The sequence below is a fragment of the Mchenga conophoros genome, linkage group LG3, assembly GCF_057382185.1.
Source record: "Mchenga conophoros isolate Kocher_MC1m ecotype Shallow Benthic linkage group LG3, M_conophoros_male_GT1.1, whole genome shotgun sequence".
NCBI lineage: Eukaryota > Metazoa > Chordata > Actinopteri > Cichliformes > Cichlidae > Mchenga > Mchenga conophoros.
The window spans coordinates 15,513,280-15,532,616 of NC_140528.1; the positions used below are offsets into that span (position 1 = coordinate 15,513,280).

Here is a 19,337-nt window from a genome sequence, read left to right on the forward strand (position 1 = left end):
TTTTTTCTTGACTGCCATGGTCATGCCTTTGTGCTCACATATTCTCTTTCGTGCCCTTTTAACACTTTGAAGCATTTATTTCTTATTTATTATTTAATTTTATTTTTATATTATGTTTTTATATTATATATATATATATATATTTATATTATTTTATTTTTTTCTGGAGTCAATGTGACATCTATAGAATAATTATGAATTTATTCTAAACAAATTAAAACCTACTGACTGCAGTAACAAGAATATTTAAAACTATTTTTAAATGAAATAATTTGTGTATTATTCTCAGTTTCCTGTTTTCTTCTTTCTGGATAGAATCTCACACCAACACATTCAAAGAGAGATATAAAAAATAAATGTAAACTTTTTTATCACTCTGTGCTGTTTTTTGTTTGTTTGTTTTTTATGTGACTTATTTGTGCCTTTATGGTATTTTATATTCCCAATGCACCCTTAATCAAATGGGTGGAGAAAAAAAATACAAACAAGAAAAACAAGCAAAGCTGATGAACATTTGGAGCCAGACAACACAAGTTGAGACAAGAACACAGTGACAAACCTTGGGTGTATAGTAGAGATTCTTCAGCTTCTGCTCTGTTTGAACAACCTGTAAGTCTCTCTTCTTTTTACCATAAACTTATATATTTATTATATTATAGATCACTTTTTTGTGATTTGACATGTGAAATTCTAGTGTGGCTGGAATCAAATAGTTTGATGAACAGATGACATTTGATATCTGGAGTTCAGATAAATATTAAATATGTAAGTATCTGATTCAAAACACTGCTTCACAAACTAATGGATTTTCTACAACAGGAAGTAAATATTTGTTATCCTGATGGGATTAGACTGACAAAATTTATCATGTTAACATATCATAAATCAGTCTGTCAATCACTCAGAAAATTGAAAGATAAATACACAGTCGTCTTAACATCATATTTACACACATTTATGAATTACCAAAAAATGAACTGCTGCCTAAAAACAAACATAATTTTATTCAAAGTGGCGATGTTACAGAAGGTATTCAGTCGCTGGATTTCAGTACAAAATGGGCAAATTTCAGTGGGCAAATTTAGCACAATTTAGAAAAAACACATACATTTAGATATTGTACAAACACAACCCCCTTTTTTCTTAGTTTTAAAAAAACAAAGTATATTGACTCTTTTTCATAAGAAAGTGTATGACAACAGCAGGTAAACAAGAATTACTGAAACAGAAAAATGTATCTGTCATGATCCACTGTTTGCTCTGTTAATCATAACCAACAGAATAGATAAATTGAGCTTGTATTAATTTTTACTTTTGTTAGATTTGTATTGTTGATTGTCATTTATGCTTAGAAATATTTACTTATATATGCTTAGAGTTTTGTAATTAGTTGTAGATTGGTAGAGGTTTTGATCCTTGATAGTCTGCAAACTTTGTGTGTATTAGACAGCACTTTGGGAGCATGAGAGGTCATACCGTGTCTTATTGTTTTATGGTAGGATTAACGTAGTTGCGTCTGTTCTAGTCTAAGTGCTCTTTGTTTAGATGAACTGCAGGACTTCCTCACCGTGTTATCTAGGATGAACCATCTAGGGTGAGGGGGAGGCTACCCTCTTCCTGACCAAGGATGTTTGACCCTTTGATCAGCAGTCCACACACACACACACACACACACACACACACACACACACACACACACACACACACACACACACAGGCAAGGTACTCTTTGTGTATGTAGACGTCATATGTTAATGAACTTATGCATATTCATGTAACCTCAATAAAAGGACAGTGATACGGGAGAACGGATGAGAGCTACTGGGGTCAAGCGAAGGAACGGCGTTTGTCTGGTTCTCTCCCGTGCACGAGTACCATGAAGAAGTTTGCCTACTTGCGTCTTGCTTGCAGTGCGACCTTTCCTCGACCAATGAGATGAGCGGTAATCTGAATTGTCATACTCGAATTGTCATAAGTGTGCTGTCAGCTCATTGGTCACAAAGCAGGAGAGGGGCTGGGAATTATGTTTTCAGACAAAGCGTTAATTCCATTAACATTTATAGACTACTTTTGATTCTCACTGTATTACGGGACAAAGTGCATCCCTTATTAGCTCAATACGGGACGTGTACTTTTGTTTCGAAATACGGGACGATTCCGTTTTTTAAGGGACGGTTGGCAACCCTATCTGCAACTGAAAATAGTTGTGGATGATTACTATACCTTTCTAATGTGACGTGTTGTCCCTGGCTCTCTTTCTCTCTCTCTCTCCCTCTGGCTCTGTTCCTGTGCTACTGAGTGAAACTACCACCCCTCCCCCCTCTTCCCAGCGCAAGCACAAGGCTTGAGTGCGGAGTGAAGCAGAAAAAAGGGCGAGAGAGAGGGTGAGAGAAAGAAAGAAAAAAAAACACTGTTCCCAATAAGGAGCCGGATCGCGTCGTTCACTTCAAAGATCCGGCTTACTGTGAGAGTTAATGATCTGGAGAATCTTGCTGTATCGTTATCATTCTCCCCGCATTTTATTACTCAGATGTGACTTCAGCATTGTCGCCTCACAACAAAAGCGTGCAGAAAGAGAAAACTTTTATGTTGTCAGAATCATCCAGTTAAAGTCAGGTTGTTAAATGAAGCCACTAAACAAGTTTAAATGTGCAGTTGGAGCAGATTTCTGTGTGCAAGTCTTAGCTGTGGATTTTCCAGCGGCTGGATGTTTCCTCCTAACCAGAGCTCTGTACAAAAACAAATACTATAGTTATGGAACTTCCCTGGATTGATATTCCTCATGTAATTCACATGTTCAAATCAATGTTAACCAGACAGCAGTCATTTCTCTTTCAAGTGATTGCACTCACCTTATAACATCCTTGCACTTTAATATTTGATCTTCTGTTCCACCAAATGGGTCAACAAAGAGAGCCCTCATCTCTTTGTTGTGTCTGTTTTCTAATACATATATAGTTTCAAATATTTTTGTCATTTTCTCAATTTCATCACTTTTGTAAAGTAAAACCATCCTTTATATTTCATTTTTGCACAACTCTTTCCAAAGTCAGTAACCTTTTAACCACATGGGCCCCAAGGGGTTTCTGAGCTTCCTGCTTGAAAATGAAATGCCCACAATTAATTGAGTATTTCTCTGAAATTACAAACTCTGTGTATACAATCTTGGTATCAAAATAAAGCTAACACTTGTGAAATTTCATCAGAGGTGTAAATATTGATTTTACTGTGTCAAAGTTACTGAGACTGGAACACAGAAAAATTAAGTAGATTTTATCCTTGCCTTTTTTTTTTTTTTTTTTTTACCATATAACCGTTTTAAAAATATGCCTCATGTCGTATTTCATTTCAGAAATTCAGTAACCAACATATAAAGATCATATGTGCAAAGATTTATGTTTCTAAAGTGAAAATGTGAAAAATTACAGCACTGTCAATACATAAATATCCAGACGTCGTACAAAAATGTCCAATGTCCACCACATGTCTTTTAGATCCAATCCCCTCTTCACTCTTTAAAACACTTTATGGATTTTTTGAGGCTGAGCTTTTATACATGATGAATTGCTCTCTTCAGTTGGGTGTCTTCCCTGCTGCCTTTAAAACGGCGGTGGTGAGGCCCCTTCTCAAGAAGAGCAATTTGGATTGTAATGATTTTAATAACTACAGACCTGTATCCAACTTACCATTTTAAGTAAAGTCTTAGAAAAAAATTTTTTTACTCAGATTACTGATTTTCTCAATGATAGACAGATCCTGGAGATATTCCAGTCTGGATTTAGGGTGAACCACAGCACAGAGACGGCTCTCCTAAAGGTTTTAAATGATCTTAGATGTAACTGGGACGCCCAAAAGCTCTCAGTCCTGGTGCTACTGGATCTAAGCGCAGCCTTTGATACAGTAGACCACGCTATTCTTTTAAACAGACTAAAACACATGGTGGGCCTCTCTGGTGCTGTACACAACTGGTTCACTTCCTATCTCTCTGACAGATCTTTTATGGTGAGTATGGATACATGCTCCTCTAAGATCCATGAAATGACATATGGTGTGCCTCAAGGGTCGGTTCTAGGCCCTGTACTTTTTAATTTGTATATGTTGCCTCTCGGCAGTGTCATCAGGAGGCATGGAGTGAACTTCCACAGTTACGCTGATGACACGCAGCTGTACATCTCCGTGTCTCCTGATGACACCAGACCAATGGATGCCCTTTTTAACTGTATCTTGGATATACGATCTTGGATGACAGAAAACTTTTTACAGCTTAACCAGGACAAAACTGAAGTTTTAATTGTCGGTCCTGAGGCTCAGAGAGAGAAACTCTAGTCTAAATTAGAGGCATTTTCACTATGTCCTTCGCTACAAGTGAAAAACCTGGGTGTTATTTTTGACTCTGAGCTTGGTTTTATCCCACATGTTAAACATGTAACCAAAATTGGATTCTATCATCTAAAAAATATAGCCAGAGCCCGCCCTATTCTCTCTCGGGCCAACACGGAGATGCTGATGCATGCTTTTATTACCAGTCGCATTGATTACTGTAATGCCCTGCTCTCTGGTCTTCCTAAGAAGAATATTTCAACTTTACAACTCTTGCAAAACTCGGCAGCTCGTGTGCTGACGAAGACCAGAGGGCGGGCCCACATTACACCGGTTTTAGAATCGCTGCACTGGCTCCCCGTGTGTTTCAGGATCGATTTTAAAGTTCTTTTATTGGTTTTTAAATGTCTTAATGGTCTTGGGCCTTCTTATCTCTCAGATCTGCTTTTACCATACGAACCCTCGCGGACCCTGAGGTCCTCTGGTACTGGCCTTTTGATTGTCCCTAAAGTCAGGACACATGCTCACGGAGAGGCAGCTTTTCAGTGGTATGGTCCTCGTCTGTGGAACAGGGCTCAGGGCCGCAGAGAACGTACATGTTTTTAAGAACAGGCTCAAGACCCACCTTTTTAATTTAGCTTTTACTTAGCGTTTATTTATTTTTTATGCTTATTTATTCTATCCTGTTATTCTATTATTAATTTAGGATTTACCTAATATTTTTTGATTTTATTCTTATTCATTTTTTAATCTTCTTACTCTATTTATATTTATATTGTATCCTGTTCTTATTTATTTTATCATTTTACCCTGTATATATCGTATTGCGTCATATCTCCAGTGTTTCCTCGGAGGGCGCTCTCTGCATCGGGGCTGTTATTGACCGTGGCTGCTGGTCTCTGGGGTCCTCTCAGCCTGGTTGGGGGGCTCCTTGGCCTCCCTCCTGCTGTGTGCCCAGCCCGGAGGCTGCGGTCTGTGACCGGCTCCCGGTGCAGACGGCTCTCTGTTATAATGTTTCCTCACTTGGCTCATGCGAGCCCAGCCCAATTTTTACTCTTTAAGTGTGCGTGTGTGTGTATGTGTGTGTGGGTGGGGGTGGGGGGATATATGTGTATTGAGAGTGTGGGGAGTGAGTTGGAGGGTGGGGTGGGCTGCTTTTAACTATGTAAAGCACTTTGTGCTACATTTTTTCTGTATGAAAAGTGCTTTATAAATAAAGATTGATTGATTGATTGATTGATTGATTGAATTTTGGCACACATTGGACACCATGTCAGTTGAATTTTGTAGGTATTAAAGAGCAGAAATGATTTCATTTTATTAACAGGCCTGAAAATGCTTGTTTTTTTTTATTATATTTTTGAAGAATTAACCACACATTTACATGGCAATGGGCCTTTTCTGTCGTGGGCATGGAGCGTTTAATTTGCCTCTGGCCCTTTAAACTCTGAGGGGCTGTAACTTTGGTTTCTTTAGGCTAATTTGCATGATTGACACCTCTTTTTAATCGTTTGAGCCAATAGGATCACAGTAACAATGCCACGGTCACGTCACTTCAACCAATCAGTAGTTACTAGTAAGTAAGTAAGGAAAGTTTATTTATTATTAACCCTTGTGCGCCCGCCTGTTCTCGGGGCGTGGGTCGTGGTGACCCCCCGAAGTGTGTGTGTGTGTGTGTGTGTGTGTTGTTATTAGGATGGTATTGATGATGATGATGGTGTGTGTGTGTGTGTGTGTGTGTGTGTGTGTGTGTGTGTGTGTGTGTGTGTGTGTGTTGTTATTAGGATGGTATTGATGATGATGATGATCCTGATGATGGTGGTGGCGATGGGGGGTCTTGGATATGTGTGTTTTATGATGATTAGGGTGGGGGGTCGCTAGGACCCCCTCGGGGCATATGTGATGATGATGATGATGGTGCTGGTGATGGTGATGATGATGATGATGATAGGTTTGGGGTCGCTAGGACCCCCCCGGGGGGGCATATGTGGTGATGATGATGATGATGATGATGATAGGTTTGGGGTCACTAGGACCCCCCCCGGGGGGCATATGTGATGATGATGATGATGATGATGATGATAGGTTTGGGGTCGCTAGGACCCCCCCGGGGGGCATATATTGTGTTATGATGATGATGATGATGATGAGGATGATGATGATGATCAGGATGATGATGATAGGGTGGGGTGGGGGGGGTCGCTAGGGGACCACCGTTGGGGCGCTTGTGTTATCACGGCGTCGGTGGCGTCCGGGGAGCGGCGGCGCGGGAAGAAGAAGAAGCGGCGCAGTTGGGACAGTACGTGACGGCGCAGTTTGTACACACGTGCGCTCGGCACTCGCGGCACAGGATCTTGGTCTTGACGTCTTTGCTCCTGGGACACACGCGGCACCTTCGCCTCTTGACCGGAGAGGAGTCGCGTGGCGTAGCGTTGTTAGAGGCTGCCTCGGCGGCAGCGCCTCGGGCCGCGACTCTTCCTCCTCCTCCTCCTCCCGGTCCTCGCGCTAAAGCCGCCCTGGCTTCGAGCATGGGGCGCGCGAGCGCTTTGCCCAGTCGCTCGAGGAAGAGCCGTCGTCTGTTGAGCTTGCCCGGCATCCAGTCGGGGTGAATTTCCCTCCACAGCACGAACGCGTTGTAGGCCGCCACGTCGACCATGTTGTGGAAAAGGGCCACGGGCCACCTGCGGGTCTTTCTCCTGCAGCTGTACGTGCTCACGACCTTGTCCAGGTTGTCCACTCCTCCCTTGGTGCGGTTGTAATGCAGCACCAAGGGCGGTTTCGCGCCGCTTCTGTTGCTGCCGCTGCCGCTGCTGTTGCTGATGCGGCGGCTAGGCCGGGGCTCGGGGCCGGAGCGATGGTGGTAACGAGGAGCTGTGGTGAGGAGCAGCACGTTCTTGTTCTTCTTGGCCACGTAGGAGAGGATGATCGTGTCGGGCCCTCCTCCTCCTCCTCCTCCTTCTTGTCCTCTTCCTCCTCCTCCTTCTCGTCGTCCTCCTCTTCCTCCCCCTCGTCCCGCGGAGCCGCCGAGTACCACGGATTCCACGGAGCCCACGGCCCTGCCCTTGACGCAGCGCAGCTCTCTGGGGATCTCGGGTCTGTTCGACCGCAGAGTGCCCAGCACGGTGTGGCCTCTCTCGCGATAGAGCCTATCGGCGAGCTCGCGCAAGGTGAAAAAGTTGTTGCACGTGACGTTGCGTCCCGGAGTCAGTCCCTCGGTGAGGTCCACGACCACTCGAGTGGCCAGGTGCTTTTCGGGAGGGCCGCGCTTGTCGGGCTTGCCGGTGTAGACTTGCATCTTCCACGCGTAGCTGGAACGCACGTCGCACGCCACCCATATCTTGATCCCGTAGCCGGCTTGCTGAACAGACACCGTCCTGATGGATGGAGAGAGAGAGAGAGAGAGAGAGAGAGAGAGAGAGAGAGAGAGAGATGGAGATGGGGATGGAGATGGAGAGAGAGAGAGAGAGAGAGAGAGAGAGAGATGGAGATGGAGATGGAGAGAGAGAGAGAGAGAGAGAGATGGAGAGAGAGAGATGGAGATGGAGAGAGAGAGAGAGAGAGAGAGAGAGAGAGAGATGTGGGAAAGTGTGGGGTAGATTGGGGCAGAAACGCAAGGAGAAGAGACGTGAGTTTGACAGAGAACGTGCTTGCTTGCTTGCAAGCGTGGAAGACATAAAGAGTCATGCGAAAGCAGCACAAACGCGGAACTCAACACGAGTATACAACAGAGCGAGCTAGCCTGTTTTTGCCATTCCCGCTCCTATTCCTCCTCTCTTCCCCCAGTCACACACACACACACACACACACACACACACACACACACACCACGTAGTACGTACCTCTGAACGGCACCAGTCTCTCGTCGACGGTGACCTCCGGTCCCGGGCGGTACATGGCGGGCAACCTCGCGCACCACTCGTCCCACACGGCTCTGATGGGGGCCAGTTTGTCGTAGCAGCTATCGCCCTCGCCGCCGCCCTCGCCTCGCCCGGCCCTTCTGGTCTCCCTGTCGTCGAAGCGCAGCGCGATCGAGTAGGCTCGAAAGGTCTTGAGCGGCATCGTGGCTCTGAACACGGACCTGCCGCTCTCGGCGTCCCACAGGCTCTCGCAGGCCTCTCCCCGGGACCTGTACACGCCGGCGAGCACGAGCAGCCCCAGGTAGGCTCGGAACTCGACGCGGCCCATGGGCTTCCATCCGTCGATGGCGGGCCTGCGCCTGCCCGCTTCCAGGTTGGTCATGGCGATCACCGAGTCCTCTATCTCCGGCGGGAAGTAGGCCATGAACGCGGAGGCCTCGTCTCGCGCCGCCGCCACGGCCTCTTCGGTGGGGCCTCGTCCCGGCGGGTCGAGGTCGTCGTCTTCTTCTTCTTCTTCTAATTCTAATTCTTCTTCTTCTAATTCTAATTCTTCTTCTTCTAATTCTTCTTCTTCTTCTTCATAGTCTTTGTCTTCTTCATCGTCATCGTTATAATCATCAGCGAGGACGTCTTCTTCTTCTTCTTCTTCTTCATCATCATCATCATCGGCGAGGACGTCTTCTTCTTCTTCATCATCATCATTGGCGAGGACGTCTTCTTTTTCTTCTCCTTCTTCTTCATAGTCTTTGTCTTCTTCTTCTTCTTCTTTTTCTTCTTCTTCATAGTCTTTGTCTTCTTCTTTTTCTTCTTCTTCTTCTTCTTCTTCTTTTTCTTCTTCTTCATAGTCTTTGTCTTCTTCTTTTTCTTCTTCTTCTTCTTCTTCTTCTTCTTCTTCTTCTTCATCATCATCATCATCGGCGAGGACGTCTTCTTCTTCTTCTTCCTCTTCTTCTTCTTCTTCTTCATAGTCTTTGTCTTCTTCGTCATCGTCGTAGTCGTAATCGTCGGCTACATCCGCGTCGCGAGTTTCACCGACAGCGCCGCGATCGCGCCCAGGATCATGAACGCCACCTGCAGCGCGGCCGGCGTCGTCCTCTTGCCAAATCTCCCGAGTCCCCCGCCCCGGTGGGTCAGCGCCTGCTTCTTCTTCTTCTTCTTCTCCCTCTCGGCGGTTCGACTCGCCTTGCGAGCCGCCATCCTGGCAGAGTTGCGACGCCATTTCGTAACCGCGATCCTCTTCCCTGAAATACCTATGGTCTGCCACCCCATCGTTTTCGTCCTCCTGATCCTCCGAGTGGCTCTCCTCCTCCTCGTCTGCGAGCGTTCGGGCCGTCGGGGTCGTCGTTGTCGTCCCCCTCGGCCTCTTGCTCCTCTTCCTCGCTCTCGTCCTCCTCCAAGTTCTCCTGTAGCTGCTGCTGCTGCTGCTGCCGCCACCGCTGCTCTTGGTCTTCCTCGACCCCTAGCCCTCGATAGCGAAACGTGGCCGGTCGCAACAACGGAGCCACCGGAGCCGACCACGCAGCGTACGCCAAATGCGATGGCGATGGCGACGGTGATGGTGAGCGGGAGGAGGAGGAGGAGGAGGAGGACACCGCTGGCGATTGCGATCCGCCTGTACCGACCTTAGTGCTCTTTGGCTCCCACGGTCTAGTGCGTGACATTGTCTTCTTCTTCGTCTTCTTCTTTCTCGTTGGCACCTTGTCGCCGTTGTTGTTGTTGTTGTTGCTGTTGTACAGCACGCGCCCGGACACTGCCTCTGTAACCTCTGTAACCTGTAACCCCGACACGCTTAGTACCCGCCATCCACGCTCTTATCATCTCGCCGCGCGACGCGCTGTGCTTTCGCCGGGGTGTTTCTCGACCACCTTTTTACAAGACTTTATCGTCCACGCTTGCACGTGTGGTCTCTGTCAAACTCACGTCTCTCTCTCTCTCTCACGTCTCTCTCTCTCTCTCTCTCTCTCTCGCTCTCTCTCTCTCTCTCTCGCTCGCTCTCTCTCTCTCTCTCTCTCTCTCTCTCTCTCCAATCCCATCCCATCCCCATCCCATCCCCTTGGGGGGGGATCTCGCGACCCCAACCTCCTCCCTCCCTCCCTCGGCGGGGGACCCGCATCCCCCCCCCCCCGAGCCCGCCATCCCATCCCCTCCCATCCCATCCCATCCCATCCCCTCGGGGGGGATCTCGCGACCCCAACCTCCTCCCTCCCTCCGCGGGGGACCCGCATCCCCCGACCCCGCCCTCCCATCCCATCCCATCCCCTCGGGGGATCTCGCGACCCCAACCTCCTCCCTCCCTCCCTCCCTCCGCGGGGGACCCGCATCCCCCGACCCCGCCGCTCTCCCCCTGGCGGGTGCATCAGGGTTAAGCGCTTTTCATAGACAGGTGGTCACAAAGCGCTGCACACAGATTAAAATAAACAGTACGATAAATAGCAAAATGCACAATATACACAATATAGAGTTTAAATGTAAATGAAAAATATAAAAATATAAAAAAAAAAAAAGCATTGGTCAACAGAAAGCTTGTTTAAACAGTAAAGTTTTTAACTGTTTTTAAAGGATTCCACAGAGTCAACCAAACGTAGTTGTAGAGGTAGACTGTTCCACAGCCTTGGTGCCACAGACTGAAAGGCTCTGTCCCCTTTCGTCTTCAGACGTGTTCTGAAGTGTTGGGGAGCAACCAACAAACTCTGAGTCTGTGAGCGGAGACAGCGAGCAGTAGTGTATTTTGTGAGAAGCTTGGATAAATAATCTGGGGCTTGGCCATGTAGTGCTCTGTACGTTAAAACAATAATTTTAAAACAAATTCTAAAATCTATTGGGAGCCAATGTAAAGAACATAAAATAGGGGTGATGTGAGCTCGCTTGCTAGAGTGAGTTAGTAATCTGGCTGCTGCGTTTTGTATAGCTTGGAGGTGAGAAAGAGATGATTTATCCAAGCTGGTAAACAGGGAATTACAATATTCTAAACGCGATGACACAAATGCATGGACAGTTTTTTTCCAGTTCAGCTAAGGAGACCATATGTCACAGTTTAGAAATATTCCTTAAATGAAAGAAACCGGAACAAGACAGAGACTTTACATGTGAGTCAAGGCCCAAAGAAGAGTCAAATATTATTCCAAGATTTCGAATATTTGGCTTAGCAGAAGAACAGAAAGGGGCAACAACTTGACTGATTTTAGAATATAGATCAGGAGGAGCTATGATCATGGTCTCTGTCTTGTTCTAACAAGGTAATTGTTAGAAAGCCAATCAGAGATTTGGGTTAAAGCCTGTACTAGGGTGGACAGCCTATCCAGCTGATGAGGCTTAAAGGACATATACAGCTGAATGTCATCGGCATAGAAATGATAAGACAGGTAACTAAAACACTGAATAATGCCAGCTAAAGGAAGCATATAATAAGAAAATAATAATGGACCCAAAACTGAACCCTGTGGAACCCCACAGGTTAGGGCAGCAGTGTTAGAGGAGAACCTATCGGTCCTAACAGAAAAGGTCCTGTCTGATAAGTAGGAAGAAAACCAGTCTAAGGCGGTGCCAGATACACCAGCCAGAACCGTCAGCCTGTTGAGTAGGATTTTGTGGTCCATGGTATCGAAGGCTGCGCTAGGATCAAACAAAATGATCACGGAACAACACAGCATGCTGAGTTGGAGGAGAAACAATACTGTTGATAGTATCAAATAGAATTCTTGGGTTATTTTTATGACGATTAATGAGATTATTGAAGTAAGAGGATCTGGCCTCTTTAACTGACTCATTATATAAGTGAAGAAGTTCTTGGAAGTGTTCTCGATGGACAACCAGCCCAGTGGACTTCCAGAGACGCTCTGCTTTTCGACAGGAGCGTCGAAGACCACGGGTTTGATTATTTAACCATGGTGTGCAGGAACTAACAGTGCAATGACTAGTTTTGAAAGGAGCCACCTGATTAAGAATGGCAAGACAGTGTTCATTAAAAGAATTAATAAGGATGTCAACATCGTCAGAAGAAGTTTTAAAATTAAAAAGAGAAGAAAACTTTAAAATGACAGAGTCATCAATAAAGCGCCTGCACCTAATAAAACTTTGGGGAAGAGACTCTGAATTGAACGATACATTAAAAAAGACTGACTTATGGTCACTAAAAGAAACATCATTTAAGTTCATGTGGTCAAGGGAAACACCACAGGTGAAGACCAAGTCCAGAGTATGCCCAGCTGTGTGAGTAGGACCTGATACATGTTGAACAAAATTGAAAGAGTCCATAATGCTCAGGAACTCCTTAGTGGTACTGTGTGATGAGTCCTCTGCATGAATGTTGAAGTCACCAACGATGATGACCTTGCCCAGTTTAATCGTGGAAGTTAAAAATTCTTGTAGGTCTGACAGAAAAGATGCAGCAGACCCAGGTGGACGATAAATTAAAACCCCGTATATGGGCTGTTCGCGTCCAATTTTTATCATAATCATCTCAAAAGAGTTGTAACAGCTTTAGGAGATCATCTGGCGTAAAAAAGTCTTTTTTAAAATTACCGCTGTTCCACCTCCTCGTCCAGATATCCGAGGTGCACAGAGAAATGAACAGGCCAAAACCCACGTGGGCCGAAATTTACTGCATGTGGCGTCTGTCCAGTCACGTGTCCGTAGATGGGTCTAAAATGGAGGTTGTTGACGGAAAATGGCTCTGATGTTAGCCGTGGAAACTGTCTTGTTTTTGTTGTGTTTGGTGGTTGTAGAAATTGTTTATATGAGATTTTAGCCGAGATTCAGAGGTTTCTGTGGATACCACACAAGTTGGGACTTATATTTCTAACCCCGTATTATAACCGATTAAATGTGATCTCCTCCTCTTTGGTACCAGGGGTGTGGGGCTCAAAAAACATTTTGATGACTCCATAGTTAAAGCGCAGTGATAGATTTTTATTTATTCATCACAGAGTTGAAGTTACTGACTGACTATTCCTGTTTTGACAATTGTGAAAAAAGCTTTGATTGTTGGAGTGTCTTTTACACAGGTGAGTCTGTATGAAAAACATCTAAACTGTTTTAGTATCTGCATGAAGAGTGGTGAGAATGACTTTTCTGCTGTGAGCCAAATCAATGGAGAAAAAGTGTATTACTTCATCCCATTTGGTTATGGTTTTCACTTCCTATTTTGTTTTGGTAGTTACTTGTCTTTAGTGTCTTGTACTTAATTTTACTTCTTCTCCTGTCTAGTTGTTTGATTGTCTGCATCTTGTTTGGCCTGGCTGTGTTGACCAAAAAAAGAAAAGTTAATTTGAAATAACAGGATATGATTTATTTAGATACAAAATTCTATTAATCAGCTAGTTGGCAATTAGACTTTGATGAATCATCAGAGCAGAATGGAATTCCAGCAATGACAGGAATTGGCCGGGTCCTTAGAGCCTGCGCTGATCAACTAGCACCGGTGTTCACGGAGATCTTCAACCTCTCCCTGGCCCAAGCTGTGGTTCCCACGTGCTTCAAACGGTCCATTATTGTCCCTGTTCCAAAGAAACAACAGCCCGCTTGCCACAATGACTACCGTCCAGTAGCACTGACTTCAATTGTGATGAAGTGTTTTGAAAGACTGATGAGAGATCACATCACTTCTTCACTTCCTCCCACCATCGACTCACTTCAGTTTGCTTACCGGACTAATCGTTCCACAGACGATGCCATATCTCACCTGCTCCACACATCCCTGAGTCACCTGGACACTGGCAGAGGGAATTATGTTAGGATGCTGTTCGTGGACTACAGTTCAGCATTCAACACAATAATTCCCTCTAAGCTTTTCACCAAATTGACGGATCTAGGACTCAGCTCATCACTGTGTCAGTGGATCCTCAACTTCCTCACAGACAGACCCCAATCAGTGAGGGTGGGAAAACAAGTCTCCCCCTCCATCTCACTCAGCACTGGAGTGCCTCAGGGCTGTGTTTTAAGCCCCCTGCTGTACTCACTGTACACTTATGACTGTGTAGCCACATCCGACACCACCTCCATTGTCAAGTTTGCTGATGACACTGCTGTTGTGGGCCTGATCTCCGACAACATCGAGACGGCCTACCTGGAGGAGATTAGGAACCTGGAGACCTGGTGCCAGGAGAATAACCTCCTCCTAAACATCAGCAAGACTAAGGAGCTGATCGTGGACTTCACTACAAAGCAGGCGAGGAATTACAAACCCCTCATCATCAGTGGCACGCCAGTGGAGAGAGTGGACAGGTTCCGATACCTGGGTGTCTACATCACTCAGGACCTGTCATGGTCCTGTCACATTAACACCCTGGTTAAGAAAGCCCGTCAGCGTCTCTTCTTCCTCAGAAGACTTAGAGACTTCCATCTGCCACTGAAGGTGCTCAAGAACTTCTACTCCTGCACCATCGAGAGCGTCCTGACGTCAAACATCTGCACCTGGTTTGGGAACAGCACCAAGCAGGATAGACGAGATCTGCAAAGGGTGGTGCGCTCGGCAGAACGCATCATTCAATCAGAGCTCCCTGACCTGCTGTCCATCTACACCAAGCGGTGCAAGTCCAAAGCTAGGAAGATTATGATGGACCTCTCCCATCCCAACAATGGACTCTTCTCACTGTTGAGGTCTGGGAAGCGCTTCCGCTCCCTTAAGGCCAAAACAGAGAGAATGAAGAGGAGCTTCTTCCCCCAGGCTATTCGGGGCCTGAACCAGGTGTAGGACTGGACTCTCCCAAACACGTCACTATAAGACTGGACTCTCACACACGTCACCACCACACATTTCCTATAATCCTATAATTCCTATAATTTATAATCCTTATCTTTATAATCTCTTCTGCTATTTGCACATTCTTTACTGTAAATTCCTAAGTTAATTTGTAAATTTTTGTAGTAAATTGTAAATATTGTAGAACTTTTCTTCTGTCGTTTAATGGTCGGGCATTGTACAGCTACAAGCATTTCACCCCCATGTCATACTGTGTATGGTTGTGTGTGTGTGACAAATAAAATTTGAATTTGAATTTGAATTTGAATTAGGAGGTACTGTAGGAGGTACTGATGTACCTGCTCACTCCCAGTGGCTGCTTGGCAGGGCCTGGCACCCATGGCTCGGTCGGGCCCTTTAGGGGGGGTGGGAGGCCCTTAGACCTCGAGCCTCTGGGTGCGGGGCTCGGTCCTCTCTGGTGTGGCTGGCTGCCAGCAGAGCCTGTGGGAACATCACCACGCCCCCCTGTGGTTTCTGCACCTCCGATGGTCCTCTATGGGCTCTCGCACTCTGGGGGGCCTGGATCTCCTCCATGCCTGCTTCATGCCCTGGAGGATGGGGCTATTGCTCCCCACACCCTCTAGCATAGTGGTTCCCAAACTTTTTTTGCTGGGCCCTCCTTTGTTTTACAAGAAAAATGTTCGCGCCCCCCCGCCCCCTTCTCGCACGCACACGCACAAACACATCCTCCAACCACACACACCCATATTTTGCTCCATTGCGGTTTATTTCACACCTCAAACATTTAGTAAACAATTAAGCAAATACAAGTAATCTGCAATAAATGACAGGTAGTAATAAAAAAAACTACTAACTCTTTTATGCTACGACCACACCTACACGGGTATTTTTGAAAGCGCAGCTGTTTCGTCCACACGTAAACGGCGTTTCGAATCACCGAAAACTGAGATTTTTTTAAACTCCTTTTTTGCGTTTACGTGTGGACGAAGAATACATAGTTCCTCACACAGCGTCAAAGGTATGTGCCTTTTTTCACGTCATGCTGTGCGCCACGTTATTGTTTACATGAGATGAATTGCAGAATGGCAGATAGAGACAAAATACTGTTAATATGACTATCTGCAGGTTTTACACGCTTACATACACATGCAGTTACTGTCCCTCCATTTAGAAAGGCAGAGGCGTCACGGTGTAATTATTTTAAGTGTAGTTGTTTTTTTTTCATGTGTAATAATATTCAACATTGCTATCAATACATTTTTCAAAAAATGCCTCTCTGTGCAAAATGGGTTTAAAAACATAAACAACTGTGGGATCCTGTTTGTCCGTGATTTGAACAGCCCAGCGCTGCTCCTGACACAGGGAAAACCAATTCTGCAGGGGAGACCTACCTTAGCACTTGTGCAGGTGAAACCAAAGGGCAGATATGCTTCACCATGTTTTCTAGTCTTTGGCTTAGAATGAAGTTGGTTTGGAAACATATTCAGCGATGCGTCATCTCCTGCTTTGCGTTTCTGTGGGCGCCCCGTGCTAGCAGTGTCCAAGTTTTGTTTTTTTCCCTCCATTTCATTCCGCGCCCCCCCTGCAATGGCCCCACACTTTGGGAAGGTCTGCTCTAGCAGATCATTACATGGAGAAACCTTTTGAATACAAGCATGCTGATCCACACAGGTGTGCACACGGGTGTTCACAGACACACTATCTTCCTTGGCTGCTCCCTCTAAGCACATCGTGCGCTGTCAGTCTTGTGTGCTGCTCAGTAACATTCAGTATTTATTATTTAATGTTACTTATGTTTAGGTTGTTGCTGTGGTCTCCCTACTGTGTTGTTGTTGTTGTTGTGTTTTTTTCTTTCAACAGGTGATCCAGCGGATTTTTTTAGTGTCTTCTATCACTGTCCCTCTTCTCCTATGTTTTTCCCTCCCTCTCTTTCTTTCTTTCTTTCTTTCTTTCTTTCTTTCTTTCTTTCTTTCTTTCTTTCTTTCTTTCTTTCTTTCTTTCTTTCTTTCTTTCTTTCCTATCCACAGGTCATGTCTGTCCTGTCTGTAATAACTTAAAGTAAAATAAAATAAAATTAATAATAATAATAATAAAGATCAATCAAGTGGACCAATATGGCAAAGCCATAATGATCCACATTAGAAAAATTGGGCATCTTTCCTGGCATTCAGACAATAATTCAGATTTTTATAGAAATGAACGGGACAGGCAAAAAAAAAGAAAGAAGACAAGGGTGGCTGTGGCTCAGGTGGTAGAGCAGATCTTTTTTTCCGATTTTTCATTAATAAATAGGACGTGTGCAAATCATGAGAAAAAGGAGGGGAAAAGCTAATTTCATGACACAAACTAGTGGTAGTAATTTGATTACAATGTTAGACAACAAAAACTGCAACTTGTTCTGATGCGGGTACTCTGATGTGACCTAAAAACTTTCTGGGTGTTTATATTGCTTCCAAAACACAGTATGCTTCTAAATACATCCATCCATCCCTTCATGTTCTTCCGCTTTATCCCGGGTCGGGTCGTGGGGGCAGCAGCCTAAACAGAGAAGCCCAGACGTCCCTCTCCCCAGCCACCTCCTCCAGCTTGTCCGGAGGAATACCAAGGCGTTCCCAGGCCAGCTGAGAGATATAATCTCTCCAGCGTGTCCTGGGTCTGCCCTGGGGCCTCCTCCCGGTGGGACATGCCCGGAACACCTCACCCAGGAGGCGCCCAGGGGGCATCCTTGTCAGATGGCCGAACCACCTCAACTGGCTCCTTTCGATGTGGAGGAGCAGCGGCTCTACTCAGAGCCCCTCCTGGATGGCTGAACTTCTCACCCTATCCTTTCTCTAAGGGAGAGGCAGGCCACCCTTCGGAAGAAGCTCATTTCTGCCGCTTGTATCCGCGAGCTCGTTCTTTCGGTCACTACCCACAGCTCATGACCATAGGTGAGGGTGAGAACGTAGATCGACCGGTAACTTGAGAGCTTTGCTTTTATGCTCAGCTCTCTCTGTCTGTCGATCTCCCGCTCCCTTCTCCCATCACTTGTGAACAAGACCTGAGATACTTGAACTCCTCCACTTGGGGCAGAACCCCGTCCCCGACCCGGAGTGGGCACTCCACCCTTTTCCGGCTGAGAACCAAGGGCTCAGAGTTGGAGGTGCTGATCCTCATTCCCACTGCTTCACACTAGGCTGCGAACCTAGGATCACTTTTGTACATCTACCTATAGTACAAAAGCAATATTCAATATACAATTTTCAAGAGTTCAGGAGAGTTTCAACAGAAAAATGTTCTTTGCTGGCATCACAGTCCAATCCCATTAAAACATTATACTATTTATATGTGAGACAATACTTACAATGAAGATTAATCAGTTATTAATCAAAAAATCAGCAGTTTTACTGGTTTGTTCACATCAGGTTTTTCCCAGAGGTTCTAATGACAAATCCACAGTAGATATAACTTGATGAAAAGATTTGTTTCAATACATAACATTACATTTTACAGCTTAACAGTCATACGTAGCATGTGTAAATAATAAAGCCAGATTGAATCATTTAATCACGTTTGCATTCTCGTTCATTTCACAATAATAAAAATGTAAAATAGATGAGAAATTGATTTTATGATTTGAGTTAACCATCTAAGAAGATACAATTTAACACTAGTTGTTGTTTTTTTGTTTATTTTTTTACTCTACAGATTAAAACAAAATGTTCAATTGTAAACCACCCTTGTGTCTTGTAATCATGCATCACATGTGTTTTCATGTTTTTTGGAAGTTATTGAATCAGCATGTTTTGTTGTTTAGGTGAGTACGCACATATGGCATGGTTATTGTCACAACAATAAGTTTTTCTCAATAACAAAAATAGATTTCACTTCTATTATCATCAATTACATAACATTAATAAGACTAAAAAATACATTTTATACTTCACAGAAATTGATTGTAAACAAGTTTACTGATTTTAAATATGATTAAATGTCCAAAATCAGTGTTTTGTCTATTAAAGACTGATGACCCTGGGCTGAGTTCCTTACCTCACAACTATCACATCTCAATTTAACAGCCACCCAATTGATTACTTTGCTATCTCATTAATATAAAGCAGCGAAATAGAACCAATTGGAATTTCATATATAGAAGCTGTACAAACAGCTTCTATATATGAAATTCCAATATCCTGATTTGATGTAATACAAATTACATCAAATCAGGATATTGGTAACTTCATCTTCACAAGTCCACAATCAAATTCATGACAAGACACAGTCATTTCCCATCCCTGTATCATTGCGAGGTATGGTCGACTCATTGATGGGGAAGACCTGTTTTCGGAACTGTTCCCAGTCGGGCTTGCAAAGTGGCAGCTCTGCTTGGAAGTGTTTCCAGAACCTAGAGGCCAACACAAGGTGATTAAAAGTTAATTTACATGTAGCGTAAGTTACTTTTTTTTAACTGTAATTGACAC

At 44.8% G+C, this 19,337-nt stretch overlaps 1 protein-coding gene across 1 annotated transcript in view; it reads right to left on the reverse strand.

Moving 5' to 3' along the window:
- Window positions 1-16,938: 16,938 nt before the first annotated feature.
- The window catches only part of LOC146577420 (cytidine monophosphate-N-acetylneuraminic acid hydroxylase-like), a 36,202-nt gene continuing 33,803 nt past the window's right edge, over window positions 16,939-19,337 (reverse strand). Inside the window, exon 15 of the mRNA XM_085254463.1 lies at window positions 16,939-19,261. Coding sequence (XP_085110589.1) covers window positions 19,123-19,261 — 139 coding nt within the window. The 3' untranslated portion in view covers window positions 16,939-19,122. The remainder of the gene's footprint in view (window positions 19,262-19,337) is intronic.